General features: G+C 43.6%; 1 protein-coding gene across 2 annotated transcripts in view; it reads left to right on the top strand.

The window, feature by feature from the left end:
• Nucleotides 1–23,799, top strand: part of LOC118358153 (anoctamin-1-like) — a 63,569-nt gene that overhangs the window by 11,714 nt on the left and 28,056 nt on the right. For both annotated transcript variants that reach the window (XM_052480103.1, XM_052480102.1), the window contains exons 3-9: nucleotides 11,148–11,486; nucleotides 16,189–16,287; nucleotides 19,439–19,590; nucleotides 22,074–22,128; nucleotides 22,539–22,590; nucleotides 22,777–22,832; nucleotides 22,926–22,967. In XM_052480103.1, the coding sequence (XP_052336063.1) occupies nucleotides 11,148–11,486; nucleotides 16,189–16,287; nucleotides 19,439–19,590; nucleotides 22,074–22,128; nucleotides 22,539–22,590; nucleotides 22,777–22,832; nucleotides 22,926–22,967 (795 nt within the window). The remainder of the gene's footprint in view (nucleotides 1–11,147; nucleotides 11,487–16,188; nucleotides 16,288–19,438; nucleotides 19,591–22,073; nucleotides 22,129–22,538; nucleotides 22,591–22,776; nucleotides 22,833–22,925; nucleotides 22,968–23,799) is intronic.

The following is a 23,799-nucleotide window of genomic DNA, read 5'->3' as shown; positions in this document are numbered from 1 at the left end:
GTAACTTACACAGGGTGAAAAAGCGATACGTCTTGGAAGTGTAGTTTCAGCATGAGTCATATTGTGAGAGGCGAGGTAGTCTGAGTAAAACCTCGAAGTTCAGTGTCACATTGTTCCGTTTTTAACCAACGTTTAGCATGGTTCACAGCCCTTTTGAGATCATTAAACAACATTTGAGAGATGAGCGATATTGTTGAGCTCGATTAAATTAACGCAACACAATGTTAAGCAGTCCTCTAGGACAGTTTCCACGTAGTGACTTTCAGAGTTGCGTTTTGTGGTCATATTCTCCACAAAGTGGAGTGACTGTTCGCAATGGCATGATGTGTCATTTGTCTTCATGGTTAAAACAGATTGACTTATCTGAGTTTGCGTGGAATTGGCTATTGCGATGTGGTTGAACTTGTGCGTCGCAACATTATTGTTATTTTTTAAAACTTTATTTATAGATTTTCAAATATGAGAACAAAAACAGTACAACCCCAACCCGTCCTTCTCCCAACCATCCATCCATCCCTCAAATCCACCCTTCCACCCTCCCTCCAATCAATCCACCCTCCCTCCAATCCACCCACCCACCAACCAATGCATCAATAGGATATACTATTAAAGTAAATTAAATATGACAGAAACACACAGAAAAACAGTAATAGAAACAAAAACAATGGAAAAAGTGGAATAAAAATTATCAGCACAAACGGCCACGAGACCAGACATGGCTGCTTACCAAAATATGCAAGTTACACTAAGTAAAAGACAGGCTCTCCACGTATTGTATTAATGAGGACCAGGTTAAGTCAAACTTTTGTCGGGACCCAAGCACAGTGTACCAAACCTTCTCCAGAGGAGGATATGACATCACCTCTTTAACCCACTGCATAAAGGAGGGCGGCTATGCAGACCTCCAGTGAAAGAGAACAAGGCGGTGAGCTAGCAGCGAGGCAAATGCTTTCGCATTTCCTGATGCATGGTAGCATTCTGGTCTAGGGGAAGTACCGCAAAAATGTCAGTGAATGGCTTGGGGCTAACAGTTGTATTACACATACAGTATGTGAGAATGCCTCAAAATGGGGCCCCAGAAGCCATTCAAAGATTGGCATGACCAAAACATGTGTCCCACAGTCGCTGGACTCTGGTGGCATCTCAAATATTTGGCGTCCACATTTGGATATATTTTTGCCAATCTGTCATTTGAGTAATGGAGACGGTGCAAAACTTTAAACTGAATGAGCCCATGCCTTTTGCAAAATGATGAGGTGTGGATACGCTCAATACGTTGTTGCCTTATATCATCGTCTTGTCTTGCTCCCATGCAGATTTTGTATTTGCCAAGGAAGGCGGATTAATGTTCTGTATTATGTTGTATAATCTGGAGATTGTGCCCTTCAGATACGGGTTAAGATCTTAGCACATCTCGACTGGACACTTAGTGGGCTCGAGTGGAAATGAAGGGAAATGTTTTTTTTTAGCAAAGCTGCGAGTATGCAGATATCTAAAAAAGTGGGTATTGGGAACATTATGGTCAACCCTCAGAGTCACAAAAAACACCAGGCCGTTCCTATGCCAGAACTGGAATGCCGTGTCAGTCTGTGACACTGGGAAGATATGATTAGATGTTAATGGAGTTGCAAGTAGTTGCTTGCTTGTTTAAGGCTAAAGTGATTTCGGAATTGGGACCAGATTTTAAGGGTGTTCTTGACAATGGGATTCAAAACATGGGTGCCAAGGTTCATGGACAGTGGGGAGCACAGGAGCGAGACAGGATAAGTTGGAAGACTTGACTGTAGCTCCATGAGGGCCCAAGTTGAACCATCCTTGTTATAAAATGTAGAAACCCAATAAACACATTTAGATATATTTGCATGACAAGTATTAGTGTAAAGAATGTGGAAGGCCTGCGGGCTTAGGTCTCTCTAGATATACCTTTCTCATTCGTGTATTTGACTTATTCCAAATGAAGTTGGAAATGTAGCTGTCCAGTTGTTTGAACATCGACTTTGGGAGAAAAATGGGGATCATTTGGAATAAGTACAAACATCTAGGTAGTATAGTCATCTTAACAGAATTAATGCGACCTGCTGATGAAATGGGACCACCTTATGAAATCCTGCTTGGTGCGCTCCAGGAGTGTTTTGAAGTTATGTTTAACCAGAGCCTTAATGAGCATATGACATTTATCCCCAAATACGTAAAGACCTGATGCTCCACCTTAAGTGGGAAGTTGGGATACCCAGTTCCTTCTGCTAACTGATTCATGGGGAGGAGCACACTTTTTTGTTAGGTTTAACTCATAACCAGAGAATGTCCCAAAACCTTGTAGCATGTCCAAGAGATAGAGTATAGACTCCACAGGGCGAGAACTGTATAAAGTAAGAGTTATGTCACCCATCTAGTATTTCCTTAATCGTCTCCTCCACCCACAGGGCAATAGCAAGAGGCTCAAAAGCCATATCAATTAGGAAAGGGGATAAACAGCAACACTGCCTGCCCCCCCATGTGAAGAGGGAAGTAGCTGGAGGCAACCTTGTTGGTGTAAACGGAAGCCACCGGGAACGAGATCAAAATCTTAATCCAGGAAAGGAGTAAGGGGCCAAACCCCAGAATAAAGAACATTAAAATAGCCAGCGCATATTATAGAAAGATTGCCTACCTGTCAGAGTTAATTATTATATTAGGCATCACTGTCTCTAAACGGCGTGAGAGGACCTTAGTGAGAATTTTAAAATTGTAACACAAAAGGCTTATAGGGTAAAGGGCAGTATGAGCCACAGTCTAGGGGAATTCTTGTATTTTTTAAGCAAAACCGAAATACTCACCTGGTAGCTGTCTGTGGCAGTTTCAGACTAGAAAGGATTTCAATGTACATTGAGCTGAGGATAGGGGATTATTTAGAAGAGAATGCTTTATAAAACTCAATAGGAAACCGTCAGGCCCAGGAGCTTTACCGCTCTGCATGGACAGGATTGCCAGAGTAGCTTCATTATCACTTATGGAGGCATCCATGTTGGTTTGTTCATCTGAATTGAGACAGGGGATGTCCAGATTGTCTAGAAATGCATGCATACGAAATGTGTCAGGAAGTGTACGAGTAAAGAGCAGAGTAGAATTGCTTAAATTGATTGTTGATTTCTTTGGGATGGGTAGAAGTTGAATCAGCTGTGACACACATTTCAGGTATGGTGCTGCTGGTAGCGGATTGTCGAAGCTGATGAGATAACAACTTGTCAGCTTTCTCTCCATGTCCATAAAATGTCTGCCTCAACTTAAACAGAAGATGCTCCGTTTGCTTAGTGGAGAGATTGTCAAATTCTGATTGGCGGAGCTCTCTTTGTAGAGTTCAGAGTTCAAATGATAAGATTCTAGAAATGAGTTGATTACTGCGCCTGATTTTGAAATTACATTGTTGGGCTTCGGTCTGGATCTGTCTAGACTTGGATGCAATACACAATTGAAATCTCTGCCCAGTATCAAGTGATGAGAGGTAAGGTCAGGAAGTGTTACCATGAGGTCAGAGAAGAATGTAGCGTCATCCCAATTAGGACCATAGAGGTTAGCCAGAATAACCTGTGTGCTAAACAATTTCCCCATCACTATAATATATCTGCCGTTAGTATCCGAAATGACTTTGGAGGAGACAAACGGGGTGCCTTTTCTGATAAGGATGGCTGTCCCTCTGGCCTTAGCACCAAAGTTGGAGTGAAATCTATGGTCTACCCATCCTGTCTTTAGTTTATCAGGTGGGTCTCTTGGAGAAAAACAATATCCGGACTTGTACTTAAGATGAGCAAACACTCGGCTATGCTTGGCCATATGGTTAATTCCTTTTAAATTCCAGCTGATAAAACAAGTGGAGCCTAGAGTATGTGAATTAGGCATAGCTATAGTAATTAGAAATGATCACATGGCCAGTGTGCTGAGAGGTCAGAGTAATAAAATATAAAGTTCTCAGAAGAAAGTGTTAGGTGGGGGGGGGACATATACCCCCGTCCCCTTGGGATGACAAGAAGAAAAAAATATATATATACAGGTATATATATAAAATAATAAGTAAATAGGAAAACAAACCCAGTTTAATTCTAAATTTGTATAAATGTAACCCTAAGTTGAAAATACTAACAACACAGAACACCGAAAAATGATTGGCAAACGCTTGGTAATTAATACCCGTCCTGTACTGCTCGCTCAGCTATACAACCTGCGCTCCTGTTCCAGCCGCCACCAAGCACCAAGGCGGACCAACCTGTCAAATAGTAAAGAATAATTAATACGCGTGGTCCTTTGGGAGTATGTACTAAACATGCTCACAGTATGTTGTTAGAGTATCCTATTAAGGGATGGAAAGAGAGCTCAGTTGCTAGCCTTAGGTAGCAACTAGGCTAATTAGTACCGAGCCACCTACCACAGAGGCTGTACAGCCACAGCTAGTTAGTAAAAGCTAATTGTGCCATGTACTGTAAATAAAATACTATTCAAACTATATTGTCGTTGTGAGAACATTTCACCCTATACATATCATTATTGTTCATAACGTTAAGTTACTGGAAGAATAATTGTCCTTTTTTGGCAGCAGGGTGGAGGCACGTTTCTTATCAAGATATGATATCGCTAGTTGGTCCTTTGTCATGTTAGCATGGTTAGTATGGGCCTACAATGACTAGTTAGTTGTATGTCACCTGTCCTCCGGTGGATGTAGGTGCTTGACGATGTATTCTTTGGCCCTGGTTGGGTCTAAGAATGTCTTCTGCTCGCAGGAGGGAGTAGTGATCTGCAGTACAGCTGGGTAAAGAATGCCGAACTTGGTGCACAGACCGCGGTGTAGGAGCCCCCTCACCTCGTTGAAGACTGACCTCTTCTTCATGGCTGCCGCCATATAGTTCTGGCCATCGTAGGTGATGGGAGCTGCTCGCCATGCCTTACGGAAGACACCCTCCTTCTCCTGAAGGTAGTGGAATTTAACTACAATGGGTCTGGGCAGCTTCCCATTCTTCAGTGCGGACTGTAGGCTTCAGTGCGCAAGGTCAAGGGTGGGGGCATAATTGGGGTCTAGAATTTCCTGGAGCAATTTAGCTATGGACAGGTTAGACCGCAATCCGCCTACGGTCTCGCGGCCCTCTCTCACGACAAAAATGCGACTGTCCCCCCCCATCTGTTCTCTAGGTCTTTGACCTCGGAAGTTAGTTTGACGACATCTGATGAAAGCCGGGTGACTTGCTCTTCCATTGTCACCAATTTGTCGGAGAAAGTATTTAAGCCACCTTCCGGGCTATTCAGACAGGTGTCACGTTTCGCCAAGTCGTCTTCAATGGGGTCGATCTTTGTGTTGAACTCGGAGGCGAGAATGGCTATTTGTGTGGATAGGTCAGTGGACAGTGACACCTTAGCCAGGACAGTCTGTTCAGACTTAATGATAGCCGCCATTATCTTGGCTAAGTCGGGGGGATCAGAGTCAAGAAGAACACCCGTGTCGAGTGAGCCCGAGGCTTTAGTAGAGGCCTGCTCTTTTGTGACTCATGGCCGTGGTTGTTTTGACATTTCACAATGAAAAGGCCAAATATTTCAGAAAAAAATTGCCAAATTTGTCAATTGGGTTTGAGTCCAAATTAAATGTTACAAAATTAACTCAGTAGGGGAGGTGTTGGTCATGTATTAATAGTAGATTGTTCGCTCTGGACAAGAGCACCGAGAAAACGCGTCTTCACATGCTGTTGCTCACCAGCACCCCGTGCGTCTCAACATTTGTATTTGAGTTTATAGTCAAAGCCCGTGGGCTTGTTTCTTGATTGAGCAGGCCCTGGATAAGGTTTTGAGTGAGAGCGGGGGTAATTTGATCGTTTACGTTCTCACTAATGGCGTTAATTTTGGCGGCGCTGTTCTCCGTCAAATCCACGCCTAGTCATGGTGTCTTATCTTTTTCCTCTTTGTCAAATTTTGCCGCTTTTGTACTTCTCTTAGCAGAGCTTCTAGAGAGTATTGGTCTACGTTTTGATAATCCTTGAACCCGTTGTTATCCTTTGTTACTCTTGTGCCCTGACCCTTTGTGTGGGTTGGGAGCAGGAACGCAACGATCAATTTGATTGTAGCGGTAGTCGTTTTGCTGGCAACGTTCTTTATAGTTATTTTGACCATGGTGGTTATTGGGTTCGACAGAAAGACTTGTTTGAATGGTCATCGCTCTTCCATTCCTGTTTCAGTGAGTAGGCCAAAGTAAGCTGAACGACTCCTATGATAGTATGCTCGTGGGAGATCATTCTGAGCTTGTTTGATAGTGTTAGCCAGCGAGCTGGCTGTCGTGTTTGCAGCACGTGTTGCTGCAAACACATATTCTGAGCACTTGTTGGCTGCTTCTCCTTCACTCTGCGGTCCGACTCATCCCAAACCATCTCAATTTGGTCATAGTTTCTAAGATCACATCCCTCTCTTAACCTTTTCATACGTACCAACAAACTTGTTTGATCATTCTACAGTGGTCCCTGTAGCGTATGCTCAAACTGGTGTGATTAGAACGCTTGATTAGAGCACTTATTTAGAACGTCCAGTTTAGATTGACGCAACAATCAGTATTTGAGCTGGCCACACTGTTTTTTTCACAGAAACATTTTGCACAAACACAGTCCTTATAAAGTTATGTCCAGAATGTGACCAGTTTTTTTGGGATGCAATGTTCAGACATTTACAGTAGCTACAGTATAACACAGTCATCCAAACCAGAAAATGTAGACTACATTTGTCCTCGTGCTAACTGAGGAAAGATTGAGGTAACACAAGCGGTCATATTTTTATAACTCTCGGGTTGACAGAAACTACAATATGAATGAGCTAATAGCAATTACTACTCATGATCAATCACATCACGGGGTGAGCTCACCATTGATAGAAATAATTGAGTAAAACACTTTCTAGAAATCAAAAATAATCCGATGATGGGTAGTTTGTGCATGCCCCCATGTTTGTTTTTTACGCATCAACATAAAGATCATTTGAAAAGACAAGTTTAGTTTTGTCTATAGTATGCATGTTGAAGAGGGTGTGTCGTCTACCATCTTTCACATCACATCATTCACTCCCGGAAGTTTACTTGAAAACTGAGTGAACCCTCCCTCACCTCATTTTGTTATAGCAGATTTGGTCCGACAGACGTTTACGTGAAACCCAGAATTGATTGTACGTCAACAAACATGGCTTCACACATAACTGGAATTAGTCATAATCAGTACAACCTTCAAAAATGTATTTTACACACATAATATGTGTCCATTACAATCTATGCAAGAATCAGAATGCATGATTTGTCAGCAGTATTTGAAAACATGAACAAAACAGTAAATTAATCAATAATTAAAACACAAAACATTTTGTGATGGTGATGTATTGATACAAGTGGCGCGTGCTGGCAGTCAATCACATAACCTCTCACTCCCACTCTGAGACATTCAGTGTTGTTGTTTATGTATGTAGCAAGTGAGCTAAGCTGCAGCATTAGTCATGTCTTTCAAAAGGAGACAACTTACAAATGGGGAAATTCCAGAGATTTTTTAATCAATTTTGACAATGAGTCTGGGTATGAAAGTCAGGAATCAGATTCTGACAGTGACAATGAGGAGCTGCCCCCAACCTTGTAGCCATTGAGAACCCTGAATCTGAGGACCCCTTGTTCACTGACGAAGTCCCAGGTCCCTTTGAAGATGCTGGTGGTGATGGAGGCAGACTGACAGTGGATGAAGTACAGGAGTTCTGTGGTAGCTTTCACCCCTCCTGGCCCTGCTGTTTGCTTTGATGAGTCCCAGTCTGGAGTGCAAAGCCCCTTTCCATTCCCCCTGAGGCAGTGCTTCAAGCTGTTTCTGACAGAGAAGCTGTTGGGAGACATAGTGGAGGAGACCAATCGCTATGCCTTGGAGCTACAGGAGAAGAGAGAGCCAGGAGTGAGGGGAAAACTCACTAAATGGTTGACAACCACAGTTAGTGAAATGTATACCTTCCTGGTGACAGTCCTTCTCATGGGAATAGTAAAGAAGAACTCCCTAAGAGAATACTGGAGCACAGATCCTATGTTTGTAACTCCCGTGTTTGCCAACCGCTTCCTAGTTCTGCTGCGATGCCTGCATTTTGTCAACAATGCTAATGCCAACCTAAATGACCCGTTACACAAAATAGCAAATGTTCTTATCAGCCTGACATCAGCATTTGGTTGGGTCTTTGTGCAATAGAAGGACCTATGCATTGATGAGTCCCTGATGTTATGGAAGGGTAGGCTGGCGTTCCATCAATATATTCTCTCCAAAAGGCACAGGTTTGGGGTCAAGTTCTTTGTCATGTGCGACGTGAAGACAGGATTTGTCCAGGACATGGTCCACACATCATACAAAAGCTGAATGTGATGCGGGCACCAGATGGAAAATGTGAACACGTGTGTGCAGGTGCTGTTTTGACTGGAGACGGGCAAATTTCTGTAGACTTGATTTGCAGAAACAATTGGTGCTTAGGGAAGTTTGTCCAGGTCAGTAATGCCCAAAAAGTTATTGTCCGCAAAGGTGAAATGGCCTACTTTTATGTGAATTAATAAATTCAAACGGTTGTTAAAAAATAAAGACGTGTTCGAAAATAATTTGAAATTGCGAAGTTGAAACAGTCTATAGATAAAAACAGGCAGCGTGCCTTGGTTTGAGGGCAGCGCGGATGAACTGTCCTGTTGCGTAACCATCACATTTTGGAACAGTGAGCGCATTCTGACATCACATGCATAAAATAGATATTGGAGATATTCAGAACTCCAGTATGAACAGGTCAACAAAAACACTTTCATAATTTTTCATATTTCATACACAACGGGGAGGATGGAGACTTCGTACATGTAGTGTGTATACTTTTCAAGTTACAGTATTTCCTTCATCATTTCTCAAAATAACAACCAGAATTACATTAGTATTCTTTAGATTGCTTCTGACCATTCCCCACGTTCTATGTTGGAAATATTGTTACAGTATTTGCTTTAGAACGTGTTAGAGTTTCGGCGGGAAATGTCTGTGAAAACAAAGGCACATTCCTGTGTGATTTTGGAGATAGCTGAAAGTTCTAATCCCTGATTTTACAATAGGGTGTGAACTGTCAACCTCCCACCAGCTCCCTCCTCCCCCTCTGTGTGTGAGAGAGGGTCTGGCCGAAGTCATCCACTGAAAAGCTAATCCGACCCATCTGGATCCTCACAGTACAGTCATTACACACCCTTTGCCTTGATGACAGCTTTGCACACTCTTGGCATTCTCTCAACCAACTTCATAAGGTAGTCAACTGAAATGCATTTAAATTAATAGGTGTGCCTTCTTAAAAGTTCATATGTGGGATTTCTGTCCTTCTTAATGCGAGCCTATCAGTTGTGTTGCGACAAGGTAGGGTTGGTATACAGACGATATCCCTATCTGGTAAAAGACCAAGTCCATATTATGGCAAGAACAGCTCAAATAAGCAAAAAGAGAAACGACAGTCCATCATTACTTTAAGACATGAAGGTCAGTCAATCTGGAAAATCCAGACATTTTCTTCAATTGCAGCCACAAAAACCATCAAGCGCTATGATGGAACTGGCTTTCATGAGGACTGCCACAGGAAAGGAAGACCCAGAGTTACCTCTGCTGCAGAGGATACGCTGATTAGAGTTACCAGAGTTCAAGTAACAGACGCATCACTGTTCAGAGGAGACTGTGTGAATCAGACCTTCAGGCTCAGACTGCTGCAAAGAAACCACTACTAAAGGACACCAATAAGAAGAAGAGACTTGCTTCGGCCAAGAAACACAAGCAATCGACATTAGACCGGTGGAAATCTGTCCTTTGGTCTGATGAGTCCAAATTTGAGATTTTTGGTTCCAACCTCCATGTCTTTGTGAGACGCAGAGTAGGTGGACGGATGATCTCTGCATGTGTGGTTCCCACCATGAAGCATGGAGGAGGAGGTGTGATAGTGTGGGGGTGCTTTGCTGTTGACACTGTCTGTGATTCATTTAGAATCCAAGGCACACTTACCCAGCATGGCTATCACAGCATTCTGCAGTGATATGCCATCCCATCTGGTTTGCGCTTAGTGGGGCTAACATTTGTTTTTCAACAGGACAGTGACCCAACATACTTCCAGGCTGTGTAAGGGCTATTTTACCAATAAGTAGAGTGATGGAGTGCTGCAACAGATGACCTGGCCTCCACAATCACCGGACCTCAACCCAATTGAGATGGTTTGGGATGAGTTGGACTGCAGAGTGAAGGAAAAGTAGCCAACAAGTGGTCAGCATATGTGAGAACTGCTTCAAGATTGTTGGAAAAGCATTCCAGTTTAATCTGGTTGAGATAATGCTAAGAGTGTACAAAGCTGTCATCAAGGCAAAGGGTGGCAACTTTGAAGAATCTAAAACCTAAAATATATTTTGATTTGGTTAACACTTTTTTGGTTACTACATGATTCCATATACCGGTATGTTATTTCATAGTTTTAATGTCTTCACTATTATTCTACAAAAGAGTAAAAATAAAGAAAAACCCTTGAATGAGTAGGTGTGTCCAAACTTTTGACTGGCACTATATAGATATATGTTTTTTAAACATTCCATTTAATTTAAAACCTTACTTCAATTTGCTGCCAAATCTAATTTCACACTAACATTTCACACTAACAAATAAGGTCTTCGAGGACAATGAAGCAGAAATGTTTTTAGGTCAAAGACAAACACCAGAGTCACTTTGTTACCATATGTTCCTCTATGAGTCGTACTGTCAAGTAGCGTATAATTGATTTGGTCACTGGTCTTCAGGTACAGTATGTCTTCATGAGGATTAGGACAGTATTATGAGAAAGTCTAACGTAATGTGTTGCAGGGTGCAACGATACTTTTGTCATCTTTTGAGGGGCAGCATTTAATCTGTACAAAATGATTCAATTCCCACTCCTTGGAGAAGGCAGTAGCAGAGATATGGTGGAGTGCACTGATTTATCACGGTGGAGGGGATTTGACTATCCACAAGGCTTAAGCTTTTGCAATTTTAAAAGATAAACAGATGTACACACAACAAACTCTCACAGGCTAGAATGACACATACCTTCTCCTCATGATCTGCCAACATGTCTCCATTAAAACTATTATCCCCCTTTCTCTCTCTTCTCAGCCCTTGAACTCCCTCAAGTCAAATGAGGCCGGCCCAAAACAGGGGCCTACATTCCAGGATGGCCAGCGGCGGGTGGACTATGTTCTCACATATCATATCCAGAAACCCCAGAGTTTTCGTCGCAAGACATCCCACTTCGGGGATTACCGCATCCTCAGGAGCCTGCGCCGCAGTCTGAGCATGATGAGAGGTCGGGACACGCCACCACCCAAAGAAGACCCTGAGGTTGCTGCCCACAAGCATCGCCTCGACTACCATGAGGATGACAAGCGCTTCCGCCAGACTGAGTTTGAGGATAACCTTCGAGAGATGGGCCTGGAGCTAGAGAAGGATGAGGGGGTGAGTTAGTGGCCTTGGACTGTGTTTTCCCCACATGTTTGCAAACCTCAACAGTAGAACATCTCGAAGTCTTTTTGGAATAACCTCGCAATTAGACTGCCTAACCTAACTGATACAAAAAAAAAATTATCAACCTATTTTGTAGTAGACTGGCGTAATATTCAATCCCTGGTGTGGTTGTGCATTTAGACTAGATGCTTGCTTGTAGCTGCCTTCTTCCACATCTTGGCAATCAGTGTTCAGATATTGTCTTTGATGTCATGTTGTTCCATTGAAAGCAACTTAATTCTCCATTCCTCCTTATATTGACTGGTTGACATTTGTCCACCTATTGTTCATGTAGCGATTGTATCGTGTATCTTCTTCATACCGGAACAAAGCACATTGAACTTCCTCTTGCGTTGGGGGTTTACTGTGATCAGATATGATTTTCCAAATCTACAATTGACCTGCATTCGTCACATTATTGATCTTTATCAAATGAACAGCTTTCATCAAATATATATCTGATAAGAAAGGACAGCACGTGCAATAGATTTTCCCTACAATGGGAGTAATTCTTTTCAGCCTTACAAGCAAAAAGAGAACTAATGTCATAGGTTATTATATACACTAGGGAGTGGCTATTGACCCATTAATCATTACTCATTCATCATAAATCGTTACATTGATCAAGACCCAAGATACATTGGCTGCGGACCAAACACTTAAAAGACACACCCTATCCCCTCAGTCCTTAAATTAAGTGGACACTTCTGATGATGTATCATGGAGTCTGACGAGTATACACTTGCAGGGCAAGGGGCGAGAGAGGAAGGAATGATTTTTAAATGGACCACCTTTGGCTGGAAATTCATCACTTGTTCATCCTGTGATGATTGTGTTTTCAGCCACCGGTAGCTTGTGGGTACTTTATATGTGCTACAGTCAATTATGAGTGCATGTCTACTTACGATTGAAGTCGGAAGTTTACATACACCGTAGCCAAATATATTTAAACTCAGTTTTTCACAATTAGTAAAAAATCCCTGTTTTAGGTCAGTTAGTATCACCACTTTATTTTTAAGAATGTGAAATAATAGTAGAGATAATGATTTATTTCAGCTTTCATTTCTTTCATCACATTCCCAGTAGGTCAGAAGGTTACATACACTCAATTAGTATTTGGTAGCATTGCCTTTAAATTGTGTAACTTGGGTCAAACGTTTCGGGTAGCCTTCCACAAGCTTCCCACAATAAGTTGGGTGAATTTTGTCCCATTCCTCCCGACAAAGCTAGTGTAACTGAATCCGGTGTGTAGGCCTCCTTGCTCGCACACACTTTTTCAATTCTGCCCACAAATTTTCTATAGGATTGAGGTCAGGACTTTGTGATGGCCACTCCAATATCTTGACTTTGTTATCCTTAAGCCATTTTGCCACAACTTGGAAGTATGCTTGGGGTCATTGTCCATTTGGAAGACTCATTTGCGACCAAGCTTTAACTTCCTGACTGATGTCTTGAGATGTTGCCTCAATATATCCACATAATTTTCCTGCCTCATGATGCCATCTATTTTGTGAAGTGCACAAGTCCCTCCTGCAGCAAAGTACCCCCACAACATGATGCTGCCACCCCCGTGCTTCACGGTTGGGATGGTGTTCTTCGGCTTGCAAGCTTCATCTTTTTCCTCCAAACATAAAGATGGTGATTATGGCCAAACAGTTATATTTTTGTTTCATCAGACCAGAGGACATATCTCCAAAAAAGTATGATCTTTGTCCCCATAAGCAGTTGCAAACCGTTGTCTGGCTTTTTTTATGGCGGTTTTGGAGCAGTGGCTTCTTCCTTGCTGAGCGGCCTTTCAGGTTATGTCGATATAGGACTCGTTTTACTGTGGATATAAATAATTGTGTACCTGTTTCCTCCAGCATCTTCACAAGGTCCTTTGCTGTTGTTCTGGGATTGATTTGCACTTTTCACACCAAAGTACGTTCATCTCTAGGAGACAGAACGCGTCTCCTTCCTGAGCGGTATGACGGCTGCGTGGTCCCATGGTGTTTATACTTGCGTACTATTGTTTGTACAGATGAACTTGGTACCTTCTTGGTGTTTGGAAATTGCTCCCAAGGATTAACCAGACTTGTGGTCTACAAAAAAAATGTTTAGGTCTTGGCTGATTTCTTTTGATTTTTCCATGATGTCAAGCAAAGAGGCACTGAGCTTGAAAGTAGGCCTTGAAATACATCCACAGGTACACTTCCAATTGACTCGAATGATGTCAATTAGCATATCAGAAGCTTCTAAAGCCATGACATAATTTTCGGGAATTTTACAAGCTTTTTAAAGGCACAGTCAACTTAGTGTATGTAAACTTCTGACCCACTGGAATTGTGATACAGTGAATTATAAGTGAAATAATCTGTCTGTAAACAATTGCTGGAAAAATGACTTGTGTCATGTACAAAGTAGATGTCCTAACCGACTTTTCAAAACTATAGTTTGTTAATTTAACAAGAAATTTGTGGAGTGGTTGAAAAATGAGTTTTAATGACTCCAACCTAAGTGTATATAAACTTCCGACTTCAACTGTATATTAAATAATTAATTATTAATATATGCCTACTGTATGATGGCTAGTAAATTAATTAGCTATCTAACGTTAGCCTGCCAAGCTGGAACTTCCAAAAGTCAATAATCCAGAGAGGGTGTAAGGTACAGGACAGCAGGCGGGCTCAGGGTCAGGTCAGGCAGAGGTCGGTAATCCAGAGTAGTGGGGCAAAAGTACAGGATGACAGGCAGGCTCAGGGTCAGGGCTGGCAGAATGGTCAGAACTAGACAACTAGACAACAGGAGCAGGAAAACAGGTAGGAGCAGGGAAAACAAAACGCTGGTAGGTTCTATGAACAAAACGAACTGGCAACAGACAAAAAGAGAACACAGGTATAAATACACAGGGGATAAAGGGGAAGATGAGCGAAACAGATCAGGGCGTGACATATGTGGAGTTTAAGGCCCCGGAGTGAACATAATTGTACACTCGCAAAGCCGACTAAAAACGAGGGCTGAGGGGCTTACGTTGCAAACCTCCCTTGCTTGGCTAATCATTTGGACGGCCCTCCAAGATGACGACGGGGATTCCCCAAAGGGCACAAGGCGATGGTAAGTGTACGAGGGTGTGTCTTTTAAGTGTTTGGACCGCAGCCATTGTGTCTCCCATTCAGATTGAAATATCTACAGTATACAGCATAAAACATATTTGGGATTTAAACACTATGGGAAACTGCCCTGTATGAAAGAGTAATGGTAAGGCCTAGTTCCTAACCACTCCATTTGCAAACCACTACTGAAACCACTTAAGTAAAGATTTGACATGTGTTTACTGTTCTTTTATCGTTGATATGTGTTTTGTAATGTCTGTTACGTGACATTTTGCAGAAAAATGGTAGGAGGCATGTGGTTCTGTGGGAGTTGGGTTCCTATTGCATGCATGAAGAGGTCTCTTACCATTTAGTGATTGTTGCTCACATGGGTTGAAGTTTTGTTTTGAGTGATATTAAGGCAAATTCAAAAGGATGTGATACTTATTGACAACATCTGTATGCTTTGTTGATGAGTAAGTCGGAAAAACCCTCCCTGTTTAATTTTATTAATTTACTTTGTCCATGAATGAGGGTTGTTTGTGGATAATCGAACCAAAGCCCCAAAATATAATTGGCAGGATCTGTTCTGCTTGATATTGCTGTGCAAAGTGTAGTCTGCCACAGTGTTCTCAACAGACAGGGCCAGGACCCTGAAGTGGGCTGGGAGGTGTGAGGATGTAGGTCGGGAGCATATTGAGAGGGACTTACATAACCACTGTTGTTTTTGATAGAGGAGATTGTGGAGAGAGAACTTTTATCCTGTATATATTAGACTATGAGACATTGCTTTCTATTCAAGTGGATACAGCCGTTGGCTGACTCAAATCAACAACAATCCTTGCTATTGTAGCATTGCGACTTTTGTTCAGTTGCAATGCTGCAGTAGCATTGCTGTGCTTTACCTTGGAGAGACTGATTAGTCATTTACATTTACATTTTACATTTAAGTCATTTAGCAGACGCTCTTATCCAGAGCGACTTACAAATTGGTGCATTCACCTTATGACATCCAGTGGAACAGCCACTTTACAATAGTGCATCTAAATCTTTTAAGGGGGGTGAGAAGGATTACTTTATCCTATCCTAGGTATTCCTTAAAGAGGTGGGGTTTCAGGTGTCTCCGGAAGGTGGTGATTGACTCCGCTGTCCTGGCGTCGTGAGGGAGTGTGTTCCACCATTGGGGAGCCAGAGCAGCGAACAGTTTTGACTGGGCTGAGCGGGAACTGTACTTCCTCAGTGGTAGGGAGGCGAGCAGGCCAGAGGTGGATGAACGCAGTGCCCTTGTTTGGGTGTAGGGCCTGATCAGAGCCTGGAGGTACTGAGGTGCCGTTCCCCTCACAGCTCCGTAGGCAAGCACCATGGTCTTGTAGCGGATGCGAGCTTCAACTGGAAGCCAGTGGAGAGAGCGGAGGAGCGGGGTGACGTAGTCCTTAGAGATGTGACATTAGCTTCATTCTAGGGACACATACATCACGCAGATAAAACAGGGGAAACTTATTTCATCGCACATTAAAATATCCATGAAAAACTTTTGCCTTATTATTATTATTTTATTCAACATCACATGCTCTGTTTTCCAGAACAAAATCCCAGGAATTGGCTTCCTGAAGATCCATGCTCCCTGGAATGTGCTCTGTCGGGAGGCAGAATTCATGAAGCTCAAGATGCCCACCAAAAAGGTATGGCCTGCCTTTACATTTAAGTCATTTAGCAGACGCTCTTATCCAGAGCGACTTACAAATTGGTGCATTCACCTTATGACATCCAGTGGAACAGCCACTTTACAATAGTGCATCTAAATCTTTTAAGGGGGGTGAGAAGGATTACTTTATCCTATCCTAGGTATTCCTTAAAGAGGTGGGGTTTCAGGTGTCTCCGGAAGGTGGTGATTGACTCCGCTGTCCTGGCGTCGTGAGGGAGTGTGTTCCACCATTGGGGAGCCAGAGCAGCGAACAGTTTTGACTGGGCTGAGCGGGAACTGTACTTCCTCAGTGGTAGGGAGGCGAGCAGGCCAGAGGTGGATGAACGCAGTGCCCTTGTTTGGGTGTAGGGCCTGATCAGAGCCTGGAGGTACTGAGGTGCCGTTCCCCTCACAGCTCCGTAGGCAAGCACCATGGTCTTGTAGCGGATGCGAGCTTCAACTGGAAGCCAGTGGAGAGAGCGGAGGAGCGGGGTGACGTGAGAGAACTTGGGAAGGTTGAACACCAGACGGGCTGCGGCGTTCTGGATGAGTTGTAGGGGTTTAATGGCACAGGCAGGGAGCCCAGCCAACAGCGAGTTGCAGTAATCCAGACGGGAGATGACAAGTGCCTGGATTAGGACCTGCGCCGCTTCCTGTGTGAGGCAGGGTCGTACTCTGCGGATGTTGTAGAGCATGAACCTACAGGAACGGGCCACCGCCTTGATGTTAGTTGAGAACGACAGGGTGTTGTCCAGGATCACGCCAAGGTTCTTAGCGCTCTGGGAGGAGGACACAATGGAGTTGTCAACCGTGATGGCGAGATCATGGAACGGGCAGTCCTTCCCCGGGAGGAAGAGCAGCTCCGTCTTGCCGAGGTTCAGCTTGAGGTGGTGATCCGTCATCCACACTGATATGTCTGCCAGACATGCAGAGATGCGATTCGCCACCTGGTCATCAGAAGGGGGAAAGGAGAAGATTAATTGTGTGTCGTCTGCATAGCAATGATAGGAGAGACCATGTGAGGTTATGACAGAGCCAAGTGACTTGGTGTATAGCGAGAATAGGAGAGGGCCTAGAACAGAGCCCTGGGGGACACCAGTGGTGAGAGCGCGTGGTGAGGAGACAGATTCTCGCCACGCCACCTGGTAGGAGCGACCTGTCAGGTAGGACGCAATCCAAGCGTGGGCCGCGCCGGAGATGCCCAACTCGGAGAGGGTGGAGAGGAGGATCTGATGGTTCACAGTATCGAAGGCAGCCGATAGGTCTAGAAGGATGAGAGCAGAGGAGAGAGAGTTAGCTTTAGCAGTGCGGAGCGCCTCCGTGATACAGAGAAGAGCAGTCTCAGTTGAATGACTAGTCTTGAAACCTGACTGATTTGGATCAAGAAGGTCATTCTGAGAGAGATAGCGGGAGAGCTGGCCAAGGACGGCACGTTCAAGAGTTTTGGAGAGAAAAGAAAGAAGGGATACTGGTCTGTAGTTGTTGACATCGGAGGGATCGAGTGTAGGTTTTTTCAGAAGGGGTGCAACTCTCGCTCTCTTGAAGACGGAAGGGACGTAGCCAGCGGTCAGGGATGAGTTGATGAGCGAGGTGAGGTAAGGGAGAAGGTCTCCGGAAATGGTCTGGAGAAGAGAGGAGGGGATAGGGTCGAGCGGGCAGGTTGTTGGGCGGCCGGCCGTCACAAGACGCAAGATTTCATCTGGAGAGAGAGGGAGAAAGAGGTCAGAGCACAGGGTAGGGCAGTGTGAGCAGAACCAGCGGTGTCGTTTGACTTAGCAAACGAGGATCGGATGTCGTCGACCTTCTTTTCAAAATGGTTGACGAAGTCATCTGCAGAGAGGGAGGAGGGGGGAGGGGGAGGAGGATTCAGGAGGGAGGAGAAGGTGGCAAAGAGCTTCCTAGGGTTAGAGGCAGATGCTTGGAATTTAGAGTGGTAGAAAGTGGCTTTAGCAGCAGAGACAGAGGAGGAAAATGTAGAGAGGAGGGAGCGAAAGGATGCCAGGTCCGCAGGGAGGCGAGTTTTCCTCCATTTCCGCTCGGCTGCCCGGAGCCCTGTTCTGTGAGCTCGCAATGAGTCGTCGAGCCACGGAGCGGGAGGGAGGACCGAGCCGGCCTGGAAGATAGGGGACATAGAGAGTCAAAGGATGCAGAAAGGGAGGAGAGGAGGGTTGAGGAGGCAGAATCAGGAGATAGGTTGGAGAAGGTTTGAGCAGAGGGAAGAGATGATAGAATGGAAGAGGAGAGAGTAGCGGGGAGAGAGAGCGAAGGTTGGGACGGCGCGATACCATCCGAGTAGGGGCAGTGTGGGAAGTGTTGGATGAGAGCGAGAGGGAAAAGGATACAAGGTAGTGGTCGGAGACTTGGAGGGGAGTTGCAATGAGGTTAGTGGAAGAACAGCATCTAGTAAAGATGAGGTCGAGCGTATTGCCTGCCTTGTGAGTAGGGGGGGAAGGTGAGAGGGTGAGGTCAAAAGAGGAAAGGAGTGGAAAGAAGGAGGCAGAGAGGAATGAGTCAAAGGTAGACGTGGGGAGGTTAAAGTCGCCCAGAACTGTGAGAGGTGAGCCGTCCTCAGGAAAGGAGCTTATCAAGACATCAAGCTCATTGATGAACTCTCCGAGGGGACCTGGAGGGCGATAAATGATAAGGAATGGATGGATCACTGTAGATCACTGGTCAGTTTCTATGGGGAGGCAGCTCCCGCTCGGGCCAGTCAAAGTTCTACCCTCTCCTTAGCACCCCAATGTGAGAACACACTTTCCCCTAAAGTCAGGACAGCGAAGTCCCTGCACGGCTTCTGAAAGGTCTAAAACCCTATCTCTTTTTAAAGAGTACCTTAAATAACTCTCACAGCGCCCCGACGCCACCCTCCCCACTCTCCCCCAAAAAAAGAAAAAAGGGACTTGTCTTTTTCTACTAGCACTGACGTTGCTGATAAACACATTGTTGAGGGAACATGTCCTTGATACGATTGTGATGGGTTGTTGTCTCACCTAGCTATCATAAGATGAAGGCATGAATCGTAAGTCGCTCTGGATAAGAATGTCTGTTAAATGACTAAATTGTTAAAACAAACAAGTAAAATGAAACTGATAGCCTTTCATGCACTCATTTCTCAACATATTTTCTTCCTGTTTCCCCTTTCCCTTCAGGTGTACGAGGTCAAACAGGGAAGTGATGTGGTGGAGAGGATCAATCTGTTCATCCGCAAAGTGACTGCACCACTTCATCCTAAAGTGGAGCCGAATAGAGCCCAAAATGTGAAGCATCTCTCCCACCCTTTCTCCAGGGAAAAGCAGCACCTGTGAGTATAGTAGTAGCACTGAGACCTGTGGCATTGCTTCAGGGGTTTAGTCTCATCATTGAACATTAAATACATTCTGACAAGTGATCAATGATGCAGAGCTCAAAGGTTAATGGGTATACTTGCAGTACTATGCATGTGAGAAATCCAAAGTGGCTTGAAATGTTTATTGCAATCAGAAAGAAATGTATTTTCAATGCAAGACATGGGTACAATGCCACAGTATAGCTATTTAAATCATTACAGCACAGGTTGTGTGTGGCGTTACTAACACTAGATCCGCTAAAGCAGTCATTTTGACTGCTCATAAGTTTTAAAACAATTATTACTCTGCCATTTTTTCCGTTTTGCCCGCCTCTGTCCTTGACATTTTTCCTAAATAGGTCTATATAACACACTGCCGTTGTTGGAATCTCAATATGACAAACAGAACTGGAGTTATATACGAGGACATGCCATTTAAAAAAAATAATAATTGGGGGAGTACATAGTGTACATAGTGTACATAGTGAGCGCGTGCGTAATTTACAATGGCAAGAAGACCAAGATGAATGGATGCACATGTTGCCTTAGCGGTGCTACAAGATCCGAATGAAAATGACTCAGATGGCGGGGAAGAAATGAATCATGATGATTATTCTTCGGATTCTGAGCCTCAGCCTGAATAACCTACACCTTCTAGGCTTAAGTGCAGAAAGAAAGCCAGAATGGTGGGAACTACGTAGGTTCCCCCCACCACCACCAAATGGAACAGTGAGAGAGGAGAGCAGAAGGGATGGCACCATTTAGATAGAACTTGCCAATGACACTGCTCCATGGAGATTATCAACACCAAATGTCATTACAGAGTAAGGACACTTCCTTGGATCTGTCTGTTGATGACCTGGAAGTGTTCATTTTAATCCGGTATGTCTGTAGAGTATTCGGTGAAAAGAGCGTGTGTGTGTGTGTGTGTATGGAGAGCATTTGGTCAGACTTGAATGGGATACGTTTATTTCGAGAAAACTTGTCACGGGATTGCTTCAGAGAGATCATGCGTTACCTCCATTTTGATGACAAAGATGCAAACAAATTCCCCATGGTATCCAGCGAATAAATAATTGACTATTTTTCACTACTGTCATATCGACACTTCTTATAATGCCATGATTGCATATGTGCTGATTTTCACTATTTATCGAGCACACTTATAAGGATGTTTAGGCTACTGATGTTTTCATCATTAGACTGTGAGTCTTGCTGACTGCGCGCCTTGGTGGTTGGGGTACTACTTTGTGTGTGTGTGTGTCTGTGTGTGTGTGTGTGTGTGGGGGGGGGGGGGGTCATTATAAAAGGAAGCTGTTAGCATGTTCAATGGACGTACTGTATGCTTTCTGTTTCATAGCTGTAACAAAGGCACTCCACTAAACACCTGAATGTTTGTGTTTTTTTAAAGTAATTTTCCTTACATACTGTCTAGCCTACACTAACATAAACTAATGAAAATGCAATTGCTATTTGAAATAAAATAATGATTATTCTGTTACCTTAGACCTTCATAAACACAACCAAATGATACTTTTTGCGATAGCATATATGAAATATGAATTACACTGTAAGAATGTCGCAGTCAAAATGACTGCTCATTTGCTTGAAGGGGGGTCCCACAAGGCCCAGCAGTTTTAGTGTTAAAGATTGTAATTAGTGAGCTGGATGCTTTTATGTGCAGAATATGTGATTATGTATGAATGATACAGGCTGCTTGCTACCTGTAATTATTCATCTCAGTAGGTGCGTTTCCCCATAATGTGATCTGGCTGAGCTGAAATAAATGGAATTTAAATGCTTCTTCTACCCCCGCAGTCTTCGCCCGTGTCTCGAGCTCTTTGTCATTTTTGACATGGTTAATGGCCCCACTGTGCCATGACGGTAATAATGTAGAGGTGCAATCAACAGGCCCAAAATCAACAGGCCCAAAATCAACGGATACAAAATCTGAACAAAGATGTTGTTTGGAAGAGATCCACTCTGCGATTCAATATTATTTTTAAACAGATCTGATGTTCAAGGAATAATTCATCCGCATTTGGATGTTAGAATATTATGTATTGTAAAAAGCACAGTGTTTGAATGTGTTTCGAGCGAGGCTAGTAAACAAGCTGGGTTTTATTCAAGAGAGTGGGCATAGAGGTTACAAGCTATTTTGAGCTCCTGACTCTCAATGAACACTGTGTAGGCCAGGCTGCTGACTAACCCTAGCTACCAATACATGTTGCAACCATATTCCCCTTGTAACCACCTTGTATTGTTTGTCTGGTCTAACTAATGACAGCACGTGTGTGGGACATCTTGGCCAGAAAATGTTAAAAAACATCGCTGTCCACGTACCTACAAATCTGATATGACATGTCTGCACGGAACACGGACATAGTTTCCCCTGGTTGAGTACATGGCTCTTGAAATAAACCACTGACAGAAAGCTCCTCTGTCTTCTGCATTAACAGGTTTGATCTCTCAGACAGAGAGTCTTTCTTCGACAGCAAAACCAGGGCCTCGATAGTAAGTACTATAGATCTGCTTGAATGATGGGCAAGTCAATAAAAAGCGCCTCACACCACAAGTAAACACGCATTTGTTTTGTTCATGTGATTGACTTTTCATTGGATTCTTTTTCAATCAGCGGATGTTGCTCCCAGTGGAGATGGTGTAGAACTTTACCGCTCAACAGAAACATCAATACTGAGCTAAAATGACTTTGGAGATAGCCATGAAGTTTGAAAACAACTTGCCCATCAATGCATTATGAGTGGTTCATTAATGGCCAGGAGCTGAGGTCCATTTCTGAACAAATTCATGGCACAAGACAGGATTTCTGCCCTATTTGGATGTGATTATTACCTGAGATCATCTTAATACATTGCGGAAGTAGTATTATTATTTTTAAACATTTATGTTATTTACCCATTTAGGTTTATGAAGTGTTGAAACGTACAAGATGCATTAAAGCCAAATACACCATGGGTAAGCCGAGCCATGTCCCCTCTCTCTCTTGTGGATATTACAATGAATTTGTTTCCTTTAGGGTTGTAAATTACACCTGTCTTATCTTTCTAGACACCACTAGTATGCTGTAGTAGAATATTACTGCTCTTGTGTGCCTTCTGTTTGATAGTCAAATTTGGAATCTCTTGAAAATGACGTTTACAGGAATCACCAGTCTCCTTGGCAATGGTGTGTACAGTGCTGCGTACCCTCTTCACGATGTGGGTATATTACTACACATATTATCAATACCCATGCAAAGTCAAGCGCTCTGTGACCAGACAACACTCATTGTGTCATTACGTGTCTTGCAGGGGGATGTTGACGGCATGGGGCCGGAGGCCAATGACAGGAAGGTGAGACGAGCAAATCATCGGTCATGTCAATATGCAATCAATGAAATCACCAACTGATCCATTATTTTGTGTCACTGTTAGCGATTATCATAAACCATTTTATTGTGAGGACAGGACAGTCTCGTCGATAGCGACAGAGCATATTGAAAAGGTTCAAGCACAGAATTAAAATACTGTCTAAACGCAAGCCCTCAGCAACGATGGAGAGGAAAAGACCCATTTGGCTTAGAGAATAATTACACTGTATTGAAAGTGTCACCACGGCAACAGGCTTATTCCCTTTTCACCATCCTCAAGCATTGTACGACAACCAGTCTGGTCGAATCTAAGCGATTTAAGCCCAAAGCAAAGAAAATCTAAAGAATATCTAAGTTGCCGTATGGCAGTGGTATGTTTTTTCCCACCCATCTTCTGTAGTCCGTGCACAGAGCAAATTGAGTGCTCTCTCACAGAAATGACTTATGTCCTTGAGATGATGGCATGATCACATTTTAGAGGTGATGTTGTTATGAGTTGTTCCATGGTTTGTTGTTTTTCCAGTCCTGTGTTACGCTGGTCTATGATGAGTCACAGGCATCACTAATTTGTCTTGCAAAGTGGGAGCTCTGTTTGGGAACAGACAGGGCCATTGGGGTGGAGGATGGTAACCTACTGACGCTCGGTTTGATGCTGTGCCATTGGGACTACAGTTCACTGTTCAGTAAAACACTTTTTTTTTGTGAGACTCTGATGGTATGACCCCTGTGTGCCCATTTCCCTGCCTGAGAGCGATGGCACTTTATTAGTGAAACCTCATGTCTGACAGGCAGAGGAGTACTTCACTTACAGTGAA

This window comes from Oncorhynchus keta, chromosome 2, assembly GCF_023373465.1.
Source record: "Oncorhynchus keta strain PuntledgeMale-10-30-2019 chromosome 2, Oket_V2, whole genome shotgun sequence".
NCBI classification, from domain to species: domain Eukaryota; kingdom Metazoa; phylum Chordata; class Actinopteri; order Salmoniformes; family Salmonidae; genus Oncorhynchus; species Oncorhynchus keta.
Note: the sequence above shows the minus strand (reverse complement) of the source record. Positions and strands in the feature narration are given on the sequence as shown.